Source organism: Rhea americana, unplaced genomic scaffold, assembly GCF_003343005.1.
Source record: "Rhea americana isolate MKP2758 unplaced genomic scaffold, rheAme1 scaffold_57, whole genome shotgun sequence".
Classification (NCBI taxonomy): domain Eukaryota; kingdom Metazoa; phylum Chordata; class Aves; order Rheiformes; family Rheidae; genus Rhea; species Rhea americana.
Genome location: NW_028186723.1, coordinates 4,321,281 through 4,343,792, shown reverse-complemented (window position 1 = coordinate 4,343,792; position 22,512 = coordinate 4,321,281). Strand labels below are relative to the sequence as shown.

At 33.0% G+C, this 22,512-nt stretch overlaps 1 protein-coding gene across 1 annotated transcript in view; it reads left to right on the top strand.

Annotated features, from left to right (window-relative positions):
- Window positions 1-17,747, top strand: part of RAB11FIP2 (RAB11 family interacting protein 2) — a 36,019-nt gene extending 18,272 nt beyond the window's left edge. Inside the window, exons 4-5 of the mRNA XM_085319028.1 lie at window positions 9,384-9,429; window positions 13,005-17,747. Of these exons, the coding sequence (XP_085175154.1) occupies window positions 9,384-9,429; window positions 13,005-13,232 (274 nt within the window). The 3' untranslated portion in view covers window positions 13,233-17,747. The remainder of the gene's footprint in view (window positions 1-9,383; window positions 9,430-13,004) is intronic.
- The last annotated feature ends 4,765 nt before the right edge of the window (window positions 17,748-22,512 follow it).

The following is a 22,512-nucleotide window of genomic DNA, read 5'->3' as shown; positions in this document are numbered from 1 at the left end:
GGGGATCATAGTTTGTTAACTCTTCTAAACACAATGTGTATTAAGGGTTTTGTAGATGCCATATTGTGTAAGTGTTAAGATGTTGTTTTATTGTCTGGCATAAATGAGCGTTACAGATTTATGAGCTGCCTTCTTGACTATGTAGTCTCACAGTGAAGAAAAAAACAGTGGTTTTATAGATGTTACAAAATACATTATTTCTAAAGGATCTATATCATGTAGCCAATGAAGAATTATTAAGCACACAATGTGATTTAGAATGTTTCATCATTGTTTAGCAATAATGAAGTTTGTCTTCATAATTACTAATACACTACTTTGAAACTTTTACCTAATATTTTCTTAAAATGCATCCATTCTTACAATTGCTTTTGCTAATTGTCATGGCTCTCAAGAGGTTAATTTGTAGTCAGTAGCCACATGGATTTTGTATTGAACAGAGTTAAATAAATTGACGGTGCTCCTGGTAAATAAGATTTCTTTGTGGAATGATCAAACCTTTATGCATCATTTCTCTGAAATTGTTTGTGTTTAGGAAAATACACTACAGTAGGCTAATAAACTGATGTGAAAATTTCTCAATTTACACCATTTGGCAGGTGCTAAAAGAAAAACATCTTTAATTTTAATGTGTTATTAGGACCTTTTTAGAGAGATAGTACAAGTTATTAACAAGGTCCTCTGAGACAGGAGATGGGTAATTAACAAGACCTACAGAAAGGGAGTTTAGGTAATTAACAAGATCTTAGGCACTGGACACGGGGAAACAAATAGTCCAATATTTAAAGCTGACAGGTTGTTACTAGTCTGATCAAATTCCAGATCTGGGAAATTTAAAATTGAATTGACAGGTGCCTACGTACTTTCTAAGAAACATTTTATTTATGTGTGTGTGTCTGTGTGTGTCTGTGTTTATATATATATMATATATATGTTTGCACACATATATATATTCCTCCACACAATATATATATGTGTGTAGATATATAAAAATATATATACATGTACACATATAAATACACATATATAAAGAAAACACTTTTTTAAATAGCACTGCCGTGACTGGAGCATTGTGAGGTATCTCATCAGTTTAGAAAGTCCAGCAATGTGTCATAAGAGGCAGTTCATAGATAAAATATTCTTAAAAGAAATTAACTCCCAAAGGAAAATGCTAATCCAAGGAAATATGAAAATATTTTTTGCAACATGTCATGCTTCAGTAATTAATAACATTTCTCTCATTCTTTCTTATAATAGTTTGTCCATTAATATACTTGTGAATGGAGTTATGCAGAAAAGTAGTCAACCTTAGACTAAGATTTTTGTTGGGCAGGAAAATACAGGATTTTTTTCCTTACAAACCTGTCTTGTTGTTCTGATGTTAAACTCAGAGAAAATAAGATAAAACTTGTGTTGCATGCTGGTTATACTTTATCTCGATGTTTTTGCAAAAAATATGTTGTGTTCTAGGGACTACGGTAGATGAGCATCAAAATAGTGAGGGAGAAAAATGTCTTACTAGGATTCATGGCATCAATTATTCATAATATTTATATTCATAAGATCAGTTATCGGTCAATAGGAGTTTGAAGTACAAAATATTGTTTTAAATCAGTGTTGCTTTAATACTTCAGCCATACTTTTAAAATGCATCTCAAGAAAAAAAATTACTTAAACTCTGTATGTTTTGCATGTATTTTTTTGTTTGCTATTTCCAAATGTGATTATTTTCTTCAGCGTGTCTCTTCCATACTGTCATCATAATTAGCAGTCAGAGTTGACTGCCTCTCAGATGTTGGTTGTTTCAAAAAAAAATATTTCTGTAGTTTTGTCTTTCACAATGCATGCAAGCATTTGTAATGTTTGAAATAAGCAACATGCTAGTGTCTACATTTTGAGATGTCTATTACCTGATTTGGGGGGGGGAGGGGAAGATGACATGAAAACTTAGGAATTTCTTGTTCAGCTTTGCAAAATCATTCTGTTATTCTGACTTACTAGGTTACTGCTTGTCAGCTGAGCTATTTAGTAGACCATCTACTAACACTAAATAGCACTAGCCATCTGCAGTTGTAAAGTAAAATACATTAGCTTAGACTACAATGAAGATAAGTTGTTAGTGCACTAACTTCATCATCAAAAATCATTGACTGTTAACTGCTTTCAATCATGTCTATTATACTAGATGCTCACTTACTGGACACAACTCCATAGAAACGAACCCCAGAAATTGCCCTCTTAGAGCAAATGGTTATAAAGGCTGTTTAGTTCTTTGCAAAGCTGCTCATCCTTTTCCAGTGTACAATACATCGCACTGTTTAGATATTTTCCTTAATTATGTCCTTGTTTAGGAATGTTTTGCTCTAACAAGTCTGTTGCTATGCTTGCTAGAGTAATAGTTTATTCTGACATATTTTAACATATATTTTTCCTCTGTTATTCTCAAAATGATAGCAGGTGGACAGCAGGTRCTATTTTCAGGATTTTGTTCCTTCTTTCAACATTTGCATTTCTTTCAATAGCAGTATACTTCTGTATTGCTTTACTGGAAAGGATTTTTTCAGTTCCCTACTGAAATTTGACTAGCTGTATTTGCTATATTTCTTGTCAAATGTGATTCTCTATTTAAAATATGTCTAGATAGTATATTGTGAGAGCATATAACAGGGCTGTAGTAATGCTGTAGAATTTAACATTTGTGAATTCCATATTGTAAAGCTGTAGTTAGAGCATCTTTCCTAACARAACAAATATCTTACAAGTACGTGAAGGAAAGCAAGAAACAACAGAACAAGCAGAAGTCATGTAGAAATTCTTAGTCTCTTCTTCCAAGATTGTTATCATCTGTTTTAAAAAGATCACTTGTGGTGAGAAAGTGATGAAATCTTTTCCAACTAAAAGCAGTGATGACCCTATTTGGGTCATTACTATGACAGGTTAGAGCAACTGATTCCTAAAGAGATATTGCAGAAATACTTAGTCTTGACTTTTGGAAATTCTTCATCAACAGTCACTTGCTTCTAATTAGTTGTCTGCTTTATAAATATTGTTGCAAAAATTAGTCTTGCTGGATGACAAGTTTTTTTCAACCTTTAATTGTGTGTTGGTGCACACTAAACATCTGAAATCTTTTTTGTATGTATATATTAGGCATATCATGTATCCAAAGAGGAATGCACTGGCTGTTCTATTTGCTTAAATAAGAACATTAAATAGTTACAGAGTTTCTTTATTAATAAATGCAGAAAGTATCTAAAATTGATAAAATTCATTCTTTTAATATTAAGAGCTAAGAAGTAGAGCTATTTTTAAATAATTGAGAAATTGTTCTTGAACTTCCAATCAAAACAAAATTTCAATTTATATTGTTTGGTCTTTTGAKTGTCTTACCTCTAAAAGTACCACCTTCCAGTGGAAGTGCTGGCACAACCTTGAGTATAGTGGCATAAATGATTGTTAGYAGTCTCTTGAGGAAAAAAATCTCATTAGTTATTTAGCCATAGAATCTTCTGTTCAATACTCAGTTTCTCTAGTTTGCTATACAAGTGCCTAAAAAAAGATGCTTACATAAATGCTTAAAAATACTATTTTTTTATATATACAGTTGTTATTATTTGCTTCCAGAAACTTAACTTAAAATTCAGTTGAGTACACTGTGTAAGCTCACTTTTGAGTTTAGAATGCTTCTTAAGCCCTGAATTGCATTTGCATGATTAATTTGCCCCGTGGTATGCAAGTGAAAGTTCCATTATTTAAAGATATCTCTATTTTTTGAAGGAGAGGACTAGCCATCATAAAGTCAAAGCTCATAAATGCAGCCCTGTGTGCCTCCAATTCCCTTGGTCTGTCTCCAGTAGTATCAGACCCCTTAGAATCAGCAACCAGTCTACTGTAGAACCAAATTCTTGTCTGTTTTCAGAATGAAGTAGTTCGTATATGTGCATATGTTAGGAATCCACTTAGGCATTTTTACCTACTTTTCAGTTTCTTCACACATATATGAATGACTCCATTATGTTCGAGAAAATAGCAAATCATACCTTGTGTCTTTTTCTTTTTTTTAAGCATCTGAAACACCTACAGCAAGGCATTCTTTCAAAATATGTGTTTCATGGTTGCCTTTCTCAGGCAAAGCAAAGTAAATTCACAGTGCTTAGACTAAGTGTTATTTGCCTTTTGCCGATCTTGCATTGCTGTTAGTCTTTGAAAACATCTTGTTTTGTATATTCAGTAATGAAAGTTAAACATTTTAGTCTCTAATTCTGTTTTCTTTTAGTTCTTGTTAAGTATTCCTTTTTGTCTTTTGTAAGTGAAAAGGCATACAGATAGCTAGGAAGGCTACTGAAATATAACACCTTGTTGATTTTTAATATGATGGAGTAGATTAAGCCCAGTATATAAAAGATTAGATTATTTATGATTTATTGATTAGAATGACAGTGGACCTGGATTTAATTATTCGCATTTTGGGAAATATTTAATGTAYGACTCTGAACAAGCCACAGACTGTTTATCTTAGCTAATCAAAACAGAAATTAGTATAACTCTTTTTAACAGAAGTTTGTGAAAACTTTGTTAAATTCTTTGAGCTGTGTGAAAGCTTATATGCTTCTATAGATTTGCACTGTAGTGTTTCCACTGCACTGAATTTGAGATGTATGTGAGCCACAAGAGAAAAAGCTGCTTCCTTGAAGCATTTTTTTCAAGACCATTATCCAGCACTGAATTCTGAGGTGGTAACTTCTTTACCTTCGTAGAGCCTTCTGTTGTCTTTAAAAGGGCTCTATGGAGGGCCTGCCCTCCATATATATATTTTATATATATTTTWTWTATATATATATATATATATAAATCAAATATAGTCATGGTAGGTGATTTTAGGAGTTCATGTAAAGAATATGTGGATTGAGAACAAATGATTTACAGTAAGAATGTGTCTTACGTTCAAAGCTTGGAGTTTGGGGCAATTTCTTAACTCTTGCCATGAGAGTTTGTAGTAATTTTAAGAAAATAGAGTGATAATAACAAAAAAATAGTACTCTTTATATCCTCCTGGAGTTGCACAGATGCCAGAAGGCCTTGGAATATGGCTTGAGAGCAGGACAATTTATATAGTGAAGTGTCTTAAGTGATGTTACCCAGAATCTGATTGGAAGATAGACGGCAATATGCTTACGCCGTACTTGCATAGCTGCCAGACATGAGAGTCATTCCTTCTCAGAGTAGAGAGTGATGTCTGCACTGCCAGACACAGCAGGATAATAGTATTCTATGGAAAACTATCTTTCTGAATTTCATCAGCTGTATCTAGTTTTATTCATTTCTTTTGTTTTTTGAGAACATTGGTAATAACTTCATCTTAATATTTCAAGGCTTTGATAAAATTCAAAGAAAATATGTAACCAATGAAATAACAATTAGTTCAAAAACCAAGAAATAGGAATAGAAATAATCTCTAAACTCTAAGGTTAGAAAAATGAGCATAGTAGAGCTTTGCTAATTACCTGTACACGGACATTCCATATTAAAGGAAAAAACTGAAAGCTTACCCTGAACAATGTGATATAGTGGATGTGTGTAGATTTCAAGCAGATTTCAATATTTTGAATAGTAAAGGTTAATATAAATATCCTCATTTTAATTGCCAGTAGTATACATTACAATGGTCATATAAATGAGTAACAAAAGATACATAAAAGCTTTTTCTCCTTAAGAAAATATGATTTCTATACAGCACAGTTTAAAAGTTTGATTGCCATTCATTATGTTGTCAGAGTAAGTGGTTCAGGCAGTAAAATGTTTAAATCAGTTATATGCAAGATTTTTTAAACATTATTTTAATCTCTAGGCATTTAGACACTAAATACTTAAGTCACCAGACCTGATTTTTGAATTTTTAACTACCATTAAACTTCAAAGGACAAAGTTACACTACCCAGTCATAAGTTTGAGCTTGTGATACAGCCTAAACTGAAGATAATTTTAATCTTAAAAATAGATGATATAGGCACTGATAGCAGCTTTACCAACATGGAGCTCTGCAAGTTCACAGTGTAAGTATGTGCTTAGCATTATTGGTCAGCCCCTGTTTCTGGAGTGCCTCACCTTGATAACGGAGCTACTGTCTGGTATGTTTTCACCATGCTACAGTTTCTACACAAATGGCAAATAATCATTTCGATGCAAGTATTTAACAACCTCATAAAGAATCAGTGTTACCAAAGAGGAGCTTCATGTCATTCTAATGGAACATAATAATCGAATATAAAATAATATGGTTGTTATAGTCGTATGACTATTATAATATAGTCATCCAAAACAGTCCACAAAAAGAGAGTTGTGGTACGTCTGTCTCCATTACTTGCACGTACTATTTTTTTCATCACTTTTTTCCCTGAAGGGCAAATTTAGTTTGGTAGTAATTGAGGAAAGATAAATATAGAATCCCACAATGACATTTTTTACAGTGAACCACATTCTGAAAACAAACTGAAAACTTTCTCCCAAGCTGTGAACGTGTTTTTGTCATGCTTCCACAGCAAAACCTCACTACCAGTTTATCGAACCTTGAGAAAAAATAGGGACAGAACTAGTATAACTAGGTTACGTATTGTGATTGTAACACAGTAAAATATGTCATTATTTTTTATAATTGCTTCAGAATGCTGTTAGGAAGTTAAGAAGAAAAATAGTTGAAGGCGGTTTAGGATCATTGCACAATACATGTTCTGTAATCCTAGAGGCGTGTTTTCTGTGTTACATTATTACGAGTAATCAAGTAAGATGTTAACTTTAAGGGTGTATTATTGTGACAAAATTTAAATTAAATAAAAGCTCTCATTAGTTTCAATACACAATATATGCAAAAATTCCAACTGTATGCATTCATAATTTTACAGTGTGTTCTTTAAAGGTATTACAAGGTTCTCAGACAGTGAATTACAGGTACAGCTGTGAGAGTCTGYAACTGCTCATGTTCACCTCAGGCTAGAAGAGCTGGCAGGAAACCCTGCTAGGCTCAATGAGACCATGGAGCTCACAAGTTAGTTAGTAGACAATCTGAGTTTAAAATGTTATATGCAATCTTAGAGCACCTATTTCTTCCTGCTAAACTGAGATGTAGTATATTTTCCACATACCTATTAAAATACAAGTGACAGTATTCATCGGTTTGAGGTTCTGTTGGTGGGAGGTTTTTTTAGTAATATTCTTTTTCACTTTTTTTCAAGTTACTACATGTGAAATACACAGATAGATAGGCTGTTTTGTAATTGCAGTTTTAATGTCCACAATATTACAGAAATGAAGGCAGGTTTTTTTAGTTGACAAAAATTAATCCATATTCCCAACAATTCTAATGTGACTTTTAGCTGTTGAACTGGTGCTTTTCTTTTAAGCTGCTTTTATGAAAAAGAATCCCAAAACTTATTTCACAGAAACTATAAAGTCATTCAGGGCAATAAAAGATCTTGCTTTCTTAACCTTTCAGAAACTCACTCAGTTGAGCAGTCAGGCTGTATTATTCTATATCTTGTCTAACATGAGGAAACAGTCCCAAATGAAAGATATCCCAAATGAATGCCACACTTTGCTAAATAGAGACATTCTTGGTTTTCACCAAGCTAATTCGATCCAGTCCAGTTAACTCTTTTTTTTTTTGTACTCAGATCACAAAAGGCAGCCATGAGTGAAGCAAGTTCATCATGTGTTTGACACATCAGTGTAAAACTGAAAGGCAGACTATGAGGGAGGGTTCCTGCCTTGAGCTTTTTAGACAATACCCGATGAAAGAGGCCCCTCATTCAGAACTTTTCTCTACCAAACTAGGCAGGATGCTTGAGATCACTGTTACAAGCAGGTATTATGGGAATTAGCCAGAACTTGATTCATCAGACACCTTTTTATTTCTAGTTGTGACTGTTCAAGTAATCCAGTCTTTATTTAATAACCTCAGTCCTGCACATGGTTTGTTGGATTTTTATGTAGGCAAAAGACTACCTACTTTTTAACCTAAAAAAAAATTGACATAATAAATATGTATTCATAAATTATGTTCCTTCTACTTTTACATTGTGAAATATATGGCTTATAAATTCTGGTAACGAAGAGCAATGGACAATTTCTAAATGCCCAAATGCAAAAATAGATTTTCCCTTCTTCAAGCAACTTTTAAAATAAAAAAGTGGTTTTTTAATAAATTTTAAATTGTTCTTTCAACTGTAGCCTAAGATTGCTTTGTTTTATTAATTTATTTTTTTCCTTCATGTTTCAACTTATGTGCTGTAGAATTAATCAGTAGCACTAGGCCCTTGAGATTCTCTAATACAAAGAATAAGTAAGAAAAGAAAGAAATGAACTTATTACTTCTGAAGGCTGTAAATATTTCATGTTTCTTAGTAGCTTTTTACAAGTTCAGTGCAGCCAAATGCAGAGATCTATTTTCTAGAAACTCTGTCATCAAACCTCACTCTTAGCCAGAATATACAGTCTAACTATATAGCAGATACTGTGATGGGAAATAATGATGTCTGCTAGGATGCTACCAAGTAAATATTATTTGTGAGTCATATTCAAATTATGGACGCATTTTTTGAAGAGTTAGCATTCTCCCAAAACTTGTTACAGCAAGTACATCAGAATACAGTAACTTTGATTTTGAACATATTTGCAGATTAAATCAATCTGAGAGAGCAGTGGACCTTCTTAGACCTGACGTTTTGACAATCAATATCAGCTGAACTTTTTCAGCTGAGAAAAAAGATCTCAACATAGCAGAGTCATGCTTTGCTTTCTGCATATGTTGGATAATCATTAGGTTTATAAAATAATATTTTTTACTCAATTTTAAATACAATATTAACATTACTGGTATGAGACGGCTTTTCAACTCTGACTTAAGTTGGTGATCTCACTGGAATTTGTAAGAGACATTTCTCTGTAGCAATTGCCATGAAAACTGACAATACATGTTAAGTGTTCTAGGTTTTGGGGTTTTTTTTAACATCTTAGGGGGACCTATTTATAGAAAATGTAATTTAAAATATCTGCTTATGGCTTGGAAGCTGTKGTTAGTCTGGAAATTACAGAAGAGGTAGGGAAATGCAATCTCTAATTTTATTTTCTGCATTTCTTAGTTCTCTACTCAAATGATATGACAAGAAGAATATAAAAAATATTAAAAACTGTGAACAAAGAATATATGAAAATTTCTTTTAACTTTGAATATTGTCCTACTTTTCATAGGTTCAACAAGTCAAGAAAATATATCAGTTCAAATGAACTGTTTTCACAACTATATACCTAAAACAGTATTATTTTCCAGAAGGTGTTTTGGTCAGATAAGTGTGCGCTGGTAATACTTGGATTTTTTATTTTCCCCACAGTTATAATATGAATCCTTCTGGCGTTGAGGACTTCAGGAAAATGATGGTGAGTTAAAAGCATTGTGGAAAGCCATCAGTAAATACCGCCTAACTGGTGACTCACATGAAGTATATAAGCTGTTATTTTTGTTTGACCTGTTATAAGGAAATGTTTGTTTGTCTCCCATTTGATTGATACATGCAGAAATTCTAGTAAAAAAAAATCTCTTCATTGCTTGGAGGCCGAAGAAAGGAACATGATAGACTTGGAAATAAAGAGTTTTACACTCAATATGCAAAATACTTGGATAACTTCTGGTATTATTTTTTCCCCTCTTCTCTACATCAGAGATCTTTACACAGAATGTAAAAGGAAACACTGTTGCTTTGCGGCATTTCAGATAAGTCTGGAGAAGTGAGAGTCATGTAGATAATTCTGCATTAGCCAGTGATGGCAACAGGTGTTTCCTGTCACTATGGTTGGAGGCTTGAGGACTTTTTTTTAGGTGGTCAGTCAAAATGAAAGCAATGAACTTATATACAACAGGATTAACAATGCAAATAATAAATGAACAGCCTCTCAGAAAACACTGAAAATGAAAAGACTAGAATTTATTATTTAAAATATTCTTTTGACTCTATAAGTACCTAGAATAAGTTGTGTACTAAGAAAGAAAAGAGGAAAAATATCGTTTCTTTGCTTGAAATATAATGTAGCCTTACTAGAATTTTGTTTTCTGATTAGATCAAATCACTAAAAGTGGGTTTGTTTTCAATCTTTAAAACATATAGAAAAGAAGATGCACAAGCAAATAAGACTTTGTACTATTTGTTTTTTGCTGTTTTATGCAAATGACTTGTAATAACATTTGATGTTATTATAAACTCCCAAGTTTTTATAATGTAAGAAACTGTGGGAGATGTCAGAGTATATGAAGGCTGCCTTTGATCAGATAATAAACTGAATTCTACTGGGCAGTTACTTAATCTCTGACAAAAAGCAACATCAAAAAAATTGATTTAACTTAGCAGCTATTGTCTGTAAAGTAACCATAATTACAGTTTCTATGTGCTTGCAAATGTACTGCCGCAAATCATGTAATTTATTGCTGGTAAAAGCATTACTATAATTCTTTTAAGGAATAAGATGTAAGTTGTTTTATTTAAAGGATTTAAAGGTGATAAAAGAAGTCCTTGATGATTTTTCTTTTGGAATATCAGCTATGCTAAATGTCAGTTGCAGGATTATGAGGTGGTGCTCATTTAAGACGAAGTACAATTAGAAGGAGAAGAAACTGTATCTTTCACCCATAGTTTTGAATGAAACTATTTGATTTTTTTTTTAACGTTCAGGATTACTTTCTAAGGTGTTTGAAGTAATTTATATTAGATTCTGCAATAATAGTCCTCACCAAGTTATTATATTTCTTCCTTGTGCATCACATTTAGTAATTATGTTTTTATGTCTTCTACTCTGGTGCCAACACCTGTCTCTGAAAGCAGTGTTTAAATGGGAGCAGTAGCCAGTTGAAAGGGCAGCACGAGCTCTTTAAGGCCTAATTAAGAACTGAAAGAAGGATGAAGTAAGTAGGACAAAAGATGTGAAAGGAACAGAAATGATATTCCCAGAGCAGAGTTCCTCATTAGAACAATAAAGAGGCGATCAGAGATTACCAGGCCTTCATTTTATCTAACTTCATTTCCTCCATTTCTTCTGGATGTCAGTTTGTACCCCAATAATACTATGCAGCTGAGAGAAAATACTTCTTTACATAGCTTGTTACTTAGAATCTTCTTTTCTTAACAATTCATTATAAGATTAATATTTTATATTAAAATTCTAGTAGCTGTTTTTAAGGATATGGTTGTTCCTTCTTCTGTCACTTGTTCAGACTGAATATTTAAAATCTCTTTAGCAGTACTTATTTCTAAGTACTGAGAACATATGACTAGAATTTTCTTGTGTATTTACTATAATACTTTATTCCCAGAAAGTTCTATACCTAGCATGTATATAACAAAATCTCTTTAAAGCATATGTATTACATACTTTTTTCCAGTAAACTTCATATAATTAAAAAAAAAATGAAATTTTAGTTCCTGTTCCTCTGCCAAATCAGAAAATAAAGCAGACCTTTATTTCTAGATATGGAAGCTTTAATAATGTCTTTTCCAATGTGTAAAAAAGTTTAGTACTGTAAGGAGGAAGTTTGACTTCCTTCTTGTAGAAAAAGATGTGCTATACATACAATGACCACAAAGTAAAGCCATTTTATCTTCTACACTTGTTGGAAATCAATTACTAACCAATTTATAAATTTCATCAAGTTAGGCATTTCTATAAAGTTGGGAATTACTGATCACTTAAAATAGTCTAACTTGTTCTTGTGAGTTTATAGTTAATGACTAAATCCATGTAGGTGAATGTGACATGTATCTCTAATGTAGTGAGAAATTCTGAAAAACATGTATTTTCAAGAGCTGCTATTAGAATATAATTGATGGAGAAGTGCTGGCAGATCTGTAGTGCTTCAACCTATTTGCAGTGAACCATCACTGTTTATTACCTTTATTTTTAAACTTTAGCCCCTTGCATATTTTAATGATCAGATATATGCCAGTGTGTAAATATTGAGCTATACTGAAAGAAAAGAAATGAAGCCAAACACTTGTGAATGAATTTATCATATGATGTGCTTCCTAGCTGTGCGTACTTTATCAATTTTAATGACTAGTTCAACTGTAAACCATAGCTATCTTGTATTCATATTCTGTCCTGTTAGAGGTTTAGGATTTGAGAGATTATATTATTTTATTTAGTTAGAGGCTCCATATCTTTAAAATGATTCAGTTTCTGAACTAGGTAAAACTAACCACTTTGCCGGTCTAACAGTGCTAATACTTTCATTCACAATCTTAATTATACATTTCCAGTTATTTTATAGTCTAGTTACTTAAGGTCACTACTATTTTTTCGTGATACAAAATATGACTTTCAAGTTTATAGTGCTTAGATTGTATGTAGCCCTTTATTATTGGGACTAATTTGCCCATTTCTGATAATACCTGTATTTAGTGAGTCATCAGAATTCGTAACAGAAGAGATTTGCTTGGAAACTTGCTTACACTAATGACTAAAAATGACATATAAAAGATAGATGAGGCCTGATGTCATTTAAAGCTTGATAAATGGTTTGCATAGTATTCTCAAAAGGTGAAACCGCAGGAAAGTTATGGGAGGGCTTGAATTCTCAGGGCATTCTCTTTTTCTGCTACAATTAAGGTTTACTGCATTGTTGGTTTTCCAGATGAACTTTCTAACTGTTCCTGGGCTTACTGCTCACATGTACATTAATGGTGCATGTTTCTTTCTGATAAATTTTTTTTGTTTTCTGAGATGATGAGTTTGGATACTTATTTCAAACCAGGCAACCCTATCTCCAGTTAAGTCTTCTGTTTTAGGGCTATTGGAGGGAAAAACTCTAGAGGAAATAGAGCTGTATAGTCTAAGAAAAGTTGATTAGCTCAAGCAGTGTACATGAGAACTATATGAAAAGCAATAACCTGTCAACTTGTTCAGAGTAGTGAACTGCTTAATAAAATTTGGTGGTGCTCTTTTTTTTTTCTCTCTCTTATTTGTAGGATGGAAATCCATTTGATGCCACTGCAGGATACCGTAATCTTACTTACGAAGAGATTTTGCAGGAGCTGGTGAAACATAAAGAGCAACTTAAGAAGAAGGACACCCATATCCGTGAACTTGAGGATTACATTGATAATCTTCTTGTACGAGTAATGGAAGAAACACCTAGTATTCTCAGAGTGCCATATGAACCTTCTCGAAAAGCTGGCAAATTTTCCAAAAGCTAAGATGATACTTGATGATACTTTCTGCTGAATGTGTTAGTGGAAGGAAATCATACTTAAACATTTTGACTTCTTTCATTCCTTTTCTCCTAAGAAATTCCAGGAATCAGGGGAGGAGGTGACTACAGTTTAGATTTTTCGTTTGTTTTTTACTTCAAATACTAGCAAGGACTGCCAAAAGTAATATTCTGTTATGTTAGCTAAATAACTTTTTAAATGAACAATGGTATAATGTTGTACATCAGGTGAACATCTTTTTTAGCTACAGAATATTGCTTGAAGTAGAGAAAATAATACACATTAAATATGTCCATGTAGTTTTATATGGTAGTTTAGTTTTCATCATCTGGCAGTTTCAGCTGGGACAGCCTGTGCTATTTCAAATGTTTTCTTGACTGATTATTGGTATTACATAAATTTATTCTTTTTGGTATTACAGCATGTCATCAAAACCACCGTTTTCAAGTCAGTATAATATGCTTTGCTAAATCTAAATGTGGCTTGTTGCAGGAGTATATGGTTCATTTTATACATATTAAAGGAAAACAGTGATGCACAATCTTTAAAAAGAGTAAATACTGTATCCTATAAAATGTGCTTTTTGTATAATAATACAGAACATATCAATCCATTTCAGTAAGGGCACATGCTGGAATCAGTTATTTTGCAATTAAATTCCAAATTTTGTGTATAATGATTGAATTTTGGTAGTGAACTCAAAGCGTTTTTTTGTGGATCTTTTTGTACAACATTATTGCATGCCTTTTTATATGTTAAAGTACTTCAAACAGTCTTAATAGTTGGAATTAGGACTGGAGAAAAGTATAGAATAAAGGTAGGGACACTTCAAAGTCTAGTACACTAAAAATATAGAAGAAATGAATAGACTGAGTTAAATATACATGATAATTCTGAACATATAAAAATTTAAGCTTGAATTTCACATGATATATGTCTGTCTTAAGTTTTCTAAATCTTATGACAATAAGGTATATGCCTTTAAAAATAGGTTATGTCGCTAAAACACATCCAGAGTACTTAGAAAAGCTTATCATTTAAAAGAAAAGATCTGTATTCTTTGTAAGTACTTTAAAAAGTCGGTTTTCACCAAGGTAAATGAAAGGTGAATATAGTAAGAATATTCTTGGTCATTTAATAATTGTTTATAAGATGATATATGAAAAAGATAACTGCTATTCAGTAAATTTTCAAAATATAGTGATGACCAYACAATAGGAAAATACTGCAGTAGAAGAGTCCTCACAATATTAACATAAGTAGATTTTAATTTTTATTTCCTTCATAGTCATCTTGGTTGGATTGTCCATTGTTCCAGAACAGTAAAAACATATAAAAATCTGTATAGGAGAATATTCTAGATTTGGATATAAGAAGACTGACTGTCTTTTCCTTTCCTCTTCTTTTTCTCCACATCATTTGCTTTTTTCTTACATCATTATATAATGGCTGTTTCTGAGGGAAAAAGGGGGGCTGAAATTCTAGTTATTTTTTGTTGTTGTTAAAAGTCTGTATATATTTTCATTTTTTTTAATTGCAAAGATTAGTAAAATCATCTTGAATAATTATGATCTGGAAAAATACGTGATGAAATCTACTATCTGAATGCTTTTGACAATTTTAGTATTCTGTGACAGCACAGAATTATTCTCCCTAGGAAAAAAAAAATTCGGCTCTCAAATTTCAACTTCTTCTTTTGGTTTTCATTGTGGAACATGATGTGGAAGAGGATACTTGTACTAGAACTACCCCTCATCTCCCTAGCAGTGTATTCCTAAAATTTGTGAAGTTCGAGCATTCTCCACCCTATGTTTGGATCCATCATAGAATCATAGAATCACAAAACAGATAAGGTTGGAAGGGACCTCTGGAGATCATCTGGTGCAGCCTYCCTGCTCAGCAGGGTCACCTAGAGCATGTTAGACAGGGTTGCATCCAGGTGGGCCTTGAATATCTCCAGAGAAGGAGACTCCACAACCTCTCTGGGCAACCTGTGCCAGTGCTCTGTCACTTGTGATTAAGTGGAGCCTCAGTGATTCCAGTCAAGCCCTGCCTAACTGTAGTACTTTGCATTTAGACATTTGTGACAAAGAGATGTGCCCAATTCATAAGGGAGTCTCTCTTTTGGCAGCCTAAGGATTTATCAAATTCTGTACCTCATAAACCATATGAATGTTCTTTTGACCTACTTAAGATCTAAATGACTGTAAATTTGTAGTAATACATTCAAAGTGCCAAAGGTTATGTAGTAAGTTATGGTATATTTACTGTTGGAAGTAAACTTTTGCACTCAGATAGGTTTTAGTTTTTTAATTACATCAAGATGTACTTCAGTTATTCAGTATTTCCATAAAAGTTCTCAGTCATTTTAGAATGTTTGGCTGAAGTGGTGGTGTTCTCATATTGTTAATGGGGAAGTGTGCAATTGTTTTGAATTCTACAATAATTTTGAAACTCAGTGGTACAATATGAGACCATCTATTATCTATGATCATTAAATCATACACACCAATGGGAATTTACAAGTAAACTCACCAGAGAGTACACTCTGATGACTTTCAGTTGCAAGCCAACTTATAATTATTAAAATGAAACTCTACTATATTTAGCACCTCTGAAATCACTTCTTTTAGAATGTAAATGTAGAATATCAAAATGTAGAATTGGCTAAAAGCAGATCATTTGGCATATTTGCATAACAAGAATGATAAGCAGATTAAAGGTAGTGAAAAGATCAATTTTTGTGCATTAGTGAAGAAACTTACTGAAGCTTTGAATATTCTATCTGATCTATTCAGCTTATCAGGAAAGAGAGGAGAATGACAAATGCAATTTAGGAAAAGGTAAAAGATTAGAATGGGACATTTATATTTTTATAAAGTTCATATAGCTAAAGCTACAACTTACTTTTAGAGCAATTCCTAAAAGATATTAAATGTACACCATTTTCTCTTTAGAAAGAAGTTTTGAAAAGCATTGTCACACTATGTGTATTTTTATAAACCATGTAGCTTTCAAATGAAAACATTCCATACAACATAATTTATAAGTGGAAGACAAAATTCTGTTTCTCCCCTTAGTATAAAACTGTATACTTTCTTTCAGATCATTTTAAAACTGTAATAACTTGCCACTTACGATCAGTCTTTCTTGTACTTTTAAAATCTAAGGAGGAAAATCCTGAACATCTCCACATCATTTTGATCTTTTCTCTCAAAATTAGCATGAAGATACGTCTATATAAACTTGGAAATAGCTCTGCTGATAGCGATGTACTTTACTTACTTGAAAGAACAAATATCAAGGCCATATTTTAGAGTTGTAAATGAGAAATTAAAACTTCTGCTATTCAAAGAGGATTTTGCGTGCGCAGACACACACATGCGTGCACACACACACACACACACACAAAACCTCTTGATAATGTGTTTTATGTTTGGCTTGGTTTTACGCCTATTAATGAATGTAGCATTCTCCGTAGATTTTGCATAACTACATTCATTGCTGTTGGCTCTGTCTGAAGAGCTGTTTGTAATTTTCCAGCTGTAAAAATGTTGCCTTGCATTTAGAAATGTTTCACGATTTGGGGACCTAATGAAACTCAAGCTCATTAAGTACTAGTTTGCATTTCATTCTGTACAGGATGCACTTTCTTAGATGTATCTTCAAACAAACAGAACTGCTGTCTTAATATGTTTACTGCTGCACTGGAGGTTTGTTTACACTTCCAGCTTTAAGAAAAATTATTGCCCTACATCAAGTTTGTAAAGTAGGCTCATGCTTTTTTGCTGTTTATGTATCCATTACTGTTGTAGATATGATAGTGTTAGCTCTGTGGTTTTTAAATGGTGATATTTAGAGCATGTTGACTAACTTCCACTCTTCAAAGTAAATGGTGAAGGATTATAGTGCTGCTGTGCTCATGATGCTAGATTTAAGGGTCTGTCAGCACTTTCATTTTGAAACCCTGTTTTCAGGGATTCATTACTTCTAAGTCCAAACACAGTCAGTGGAAGTATTTAATATGCAATAGCTAGCACTTTAATCTGTTTATGAAGGGTTTAGAGATTTATTTCTGTTGAAAAAGGTGTGGTCTCCTAAAGGATATTTGGCATTTAATTTATCTTTCATAATTTGTACATTGAAGAGTCCACTGTGTGTTACAAATGGTACATTCCTGTTCATCTTAGAAGCTTCCGGATATCTTGTATTACAATGTACTATAAAAAGCTGAAGATCCAGGTTATGTAAGAAGTTTGTAAAAGATGTGAACTTAGAACTAAAGGGTTGATTTTTGTCTTGTGCTATCAAAGGTAGTTTGTATACATTTAATAATGGTACAGAATCACAGCTGTATACACATATGACAACTATAAACTTATAATGCATGAAAAGTCTTATTTTTATTTCATTAATGCAACTTCAACTCCTTTAAGTTGATTTAAATGGTATCTTAATATTTTAATTTCTGTTTATTAAATAAATATTGCATGTTTAACACTAATAAAGCACCACAATGCACTACCACAATATTTCTTGAACTGTGATATTAGTCTGTGTTATGCAAAGTACATAACTTTTGAGCTCTACTCAAGTATTTATTGATAATATGAAAACCATGATCACAGATCATAGAGGCAGTTCTAAATGGCATGAATGAGTATCGTACCTGTTTGCAAGGTAGCCATTAAGGGACTTCTTCAGTACCCCCTAAAACTTGTAATTGTTTTAAAAAAGGCATGTTCTTAATGTGCTAATATGTATGTCTTTTTTATATGAAGGCTTCAGTCCTTGTAAAAGTACTATTCCTCTGATTTTATGGTTGTGTAAATATTATGATGAGATCTTTGGTACTACAGTAAATAAGCATTTAGGAGGACGACAAACACTTTGCAGGGCTTTGATATGGAAAATAGTATGCATATTACTTTTCCTGATTGACAGAATAGAACCTAGCCAGAATGACAGAAAACTATGGCCTTCCTCCTCACCTCCCTGCCTCACAGGCATTTTTTCAGTGCTCCCACAAGTGTTTGAATGCCTTTGTCAGGAAAAAATGATTTTATTTCTCTTCTTTTGCTTTTCTATGAGGCAGCAGGGCCGCCAAGTCTGTCCCCTGACAGTCATAGTTTCCTTGCATGCTAAGGACATAGGAAGAATAATCCTGGCTCAGAAGAAATGTGTTTATGAGTAGTTCGCTTGAGGAGGCTTGAATTTCACTGGGATGTGATTTCTTTCCTTGCAGTTAACCTTCTCCTTGACTGTGTCATATAATGTAATATAATGTAGCACTATGGACTTGAAATGAGCCTTAATAATGACTTTTTTTTTTTCTTTTTTTTTTAGATATCCATGAAATGTTGTGGTTGTGAGAAAATGTATTCAGTTTTTGAGAAGTACATTTACTTATGCATGCTTTGTTATTCAGGTCTCCATCCAGTGCTTCACCTCAAGTCTCACTGTCTTTACTGCTTTCCTAACTTGTGCGCAGATTAGGAATGGGAACAGAAGAGGAAGAGAGGTTTCTTAAAGCACTGCTGCGTATTGAAGATGAGTTTCCATCTGTAATCTGTAATTCTGTTGACAATATAAGAGCCTAACTTGATTAGCTGTCTTCCAGTTTCTCCAGCATGGAGTTGGTTTTTAACCATTATTTATAGTCTTAACCTCCTGAGAACGGTTTTTGAAGGCTCTTTTAAGCATAATTTAACAGTTAAAGAGCTATTGCAAAAATTAGATGTAAGCTAGAAGATCATGAAGAATAATTCTTCTGTCTTCAGTTACATATATTGAAATTAGTTCTTTATGGAACCATACAGAGTAAAAATCAAGATTTCATTTCCATATATTTCAGATTGTTTCATCTGTTGTTATAGGAGTGTTGTGCAAGCTCTGGCTACAGCTCTCTTGGGATACATTGCCCTTTCATGTAACATTAGACACATTCATAAAGTTATAAATAATGATGATGAAAAACAAATCCCATCTCTTCGTCTGCATTAATAAATTAAATGTTGGATTATTTTGTAATAGAATAATTTTACGAGAGATAGGAATAAGATCTGTTAAAGAAAGTCGTTATTCTCATTTCTGTACTACATGTTGAATAATGATGATGCTGTGCTGCCATAGTAAATATAGTTCAATTTGAAAACCGTATGGCATTTTAAGACACTGTCAATGCAGAACTTATATAAACATCAGTATATTAAATCCTGGAAGCTGATGGATATTCCACAGAGATCTTTGTAATGTATTTGTAATGTGATTTTACTGCATGTGGCAGCATAGATCAGACTTTTATAAACTGACAGTGGTTGGTAACAGAAAGGAACCTTCTGTGGCTAAACACTGATATGTTTAAAAGCAATTTAAAAAGGTTTTGAGACATGCAACATTTAAATAGAGTCAAATACTTGAAAGGATAAAACTTCCTGGGATCATCTTTTGTTTCAACCTTAAAAGTAAGGCTGAATATGTAATAGGGAATGAGTGGAAAGAGCATTGGGACTAGGATGTGCCAGATTCTTTTGGTAACAGGAAAAATTAACATGGCATTCTTTGCTAACAGGATCGTTGCTGTGATGGAGGCAGGGGAAGAAAAAGTGTGTGCAGTTTAGCAGATGGATTATTTTCTAAGGTACTAGGTATGAGGCAGAAGTCAGGAAGAAAACAAAGTGCTTCAGCCAGCTTAGTTCCTCTGACACAGTATTATTTGTAGGCATTAAGCTAACCGCATTCTTAGGAAAGTTAGAAAGTGTCTGAGGGAGTCTGGTGTGTGCAGCACATAACTGGCCACATCACCTCTATTGTTTCATGTAGATGCCTGTCTCAGAGGGGCATGAAGTCTGATAAATAAAACACTGGAATCTGTCATAATGCCACCTTTTCTAAATGATTCATTTGTTGCCTTCTTAGGTCATGAACGTGTCTTTTTCCAGTAAGTTGTTGCTTACATTATGAATTCCTTGAAAACTTTCTCCCTGGGACATCTTTGCAGGAGACATCAAGGGTCTCCATTTAAATTTAGTGATTTTTTTGTAATTTGCTGAGTACTTCTACAATGCATTAAGAAAATCTGTCTATTTTTGAGGCCTGAACTTTGTCAGTATATTGGCAACTTAATGGCATCCTTTAAAAACAGCTGCTGACTGCCCAACTATAAGTATTTCTATTTTCTCTTAAAAAGTCTTCCCCATTGAATCAGCTTTTATCATTTTGCTAATTGCAGACTACTTAGTACTTATTTTTAAGGAAGACTAAGCATCCAATACAAAATATCGGTGGGTTTATTTAAAAGGAAGGACTTACCTGTAGAGCAATTGCATTTGGATAACTGTTGAAGAAATGCCCCGTTTTTCAAGAAGTTTTCATGTGCTGTTTTTAAATGAAATCATTAAACTTGTATAAACAAAAAAAGTATTAGGTTGCTGATACAGTTTATACTTTTGATTCCTTTATAGAAATGTGCTCTAATATTTTATGATTCAGAAAAACCCCAAATATTTCAGTTGTAGTATTGTAAAGTAATAATGCAAATTCCCAAATTATTTTTTTCCAAAATATACATAGTCAAAATATGTGATATACTTTATTGTATAAGTTAAAATAAAGCACTGGGAAAATTCAGATCTTTCTTAAAAAAAAGGGTACTAACCTTTGTGTTGAACTTTAGTGCAGCTAGACATGGGTATATAGCTTCAAGCACTCCTTTGTCAAATAGGCTTGCATCAGATTTGGTGACCTTTCTTTATAAAATGGAAGAAAAGAGAATAGGAATCGGATTACAACAAATACTAGGTATTGTTATTAGGAGTCAAGAAAAAGATATTGATACTTTGTGAGATATGATCTTGACTTAATTCCTAATTAAAACCAAACAAATTATATGATCTGAATTAAGATTCAGTTGGTAAATATTGAAGAGTATTTTCTTTGGTAAGTCTTTTTATTGTAATTGCCCAGTTGCTTTAGAGGAAAACCTTATCCTTAGTGTTTGATCGTATAAACTTTATTGGTCTTTATAAACTAAATACTAAGTTATGGACTTATATTTAACATTTATTTTATTTCAAATGATTTCAAAGATTGGACTGARCATTTTGTTGCTTAGTTGCGTCATGATAGAATCATATTTACTAATGGGGTCTTAGTTATTCTTCTAAGTTCTGAACATCTCATTCTATTAAGAGCATTTTTTAAAATTTGTTCCAGTTCTCTTCATTCTTACACATGCTAATGTGCCAAATTACTCCAGAAACAAGTTAAGCTGTCACTGTATTTGGAGGCTGTTCCTCTTCTTTGCTCTTTGTCTGGTTTGGATGGGGACTTATGTCTAAAGTAACAAATATAATACGTATTAAGAGCTGATTGCCAAAATTGAGATCAAAGTAAGTTTCTGAAGAGCTTGCCTGAAAACTGCCTTTAACAATGGAAGAACAACTCAAAGTCATAGTTTGAATTGGAGCAAAACGCAGTGAAAGGTCAAGGTGTGAGCAGAGTTATCAAGTATTGATGAGGGTTTAGAACTATACAGGCACTTCAGTTGTAGCAGAAAGGAAGCAAATAAGCAGATAAATTTCCAAATACTTATCAGCCAGGATCAGCTATCTTTCTGCCGCAGGCTTTACAATTCTTATTTGGATTTAGTACACAGAAATAGTTAAAAAGAGTTTTGGCTAAAAGCATTACAACTAAAAACATCTATTAATGATGTCTTGTGTGACATTAACTTGTCTGTAAAGTTACTGAGTTTGGAGAGGGACTGTTGAATACATTCAGTGTCTTTCCCACCTAACTTAAAAATGTGACCACATTCAGCTTAAGTTCACTAGCCTGTTCACTTGAACAATAAAAGAAACTGTTTTTTTTCCCTTCCCCTGTGTTCATTTAAGAGAATTGCAAACTTGTAAAACACAACTGCATAACTGAGTAGAGAGCTGTACTCTGCTGTTGAATATATGGATTGATTAAAGAAAAACAAACAAACCCTAGCACTGGAGTTCTTACGTGAAAAATGTAGCCAGGCTCCGCTCACAAACACTATAGTTCTAAGGTGTTAGGAAGAGAGAAGCAGGAGAAAGCTATTTAGGAATGCTGACCATTAGCAATAGAGAGCTATGAGTTTAGATAAGAAAAATGTTAGTTTTGGAGGGAATGGCAGTAATACAATTTTTAGATCATCGCTGTATTAAAGAACTTTGATCAACTGCTACTATATGAGGTAGCTATAGAAGGGAACAGTATTGTGTAGGGAATATGAAAG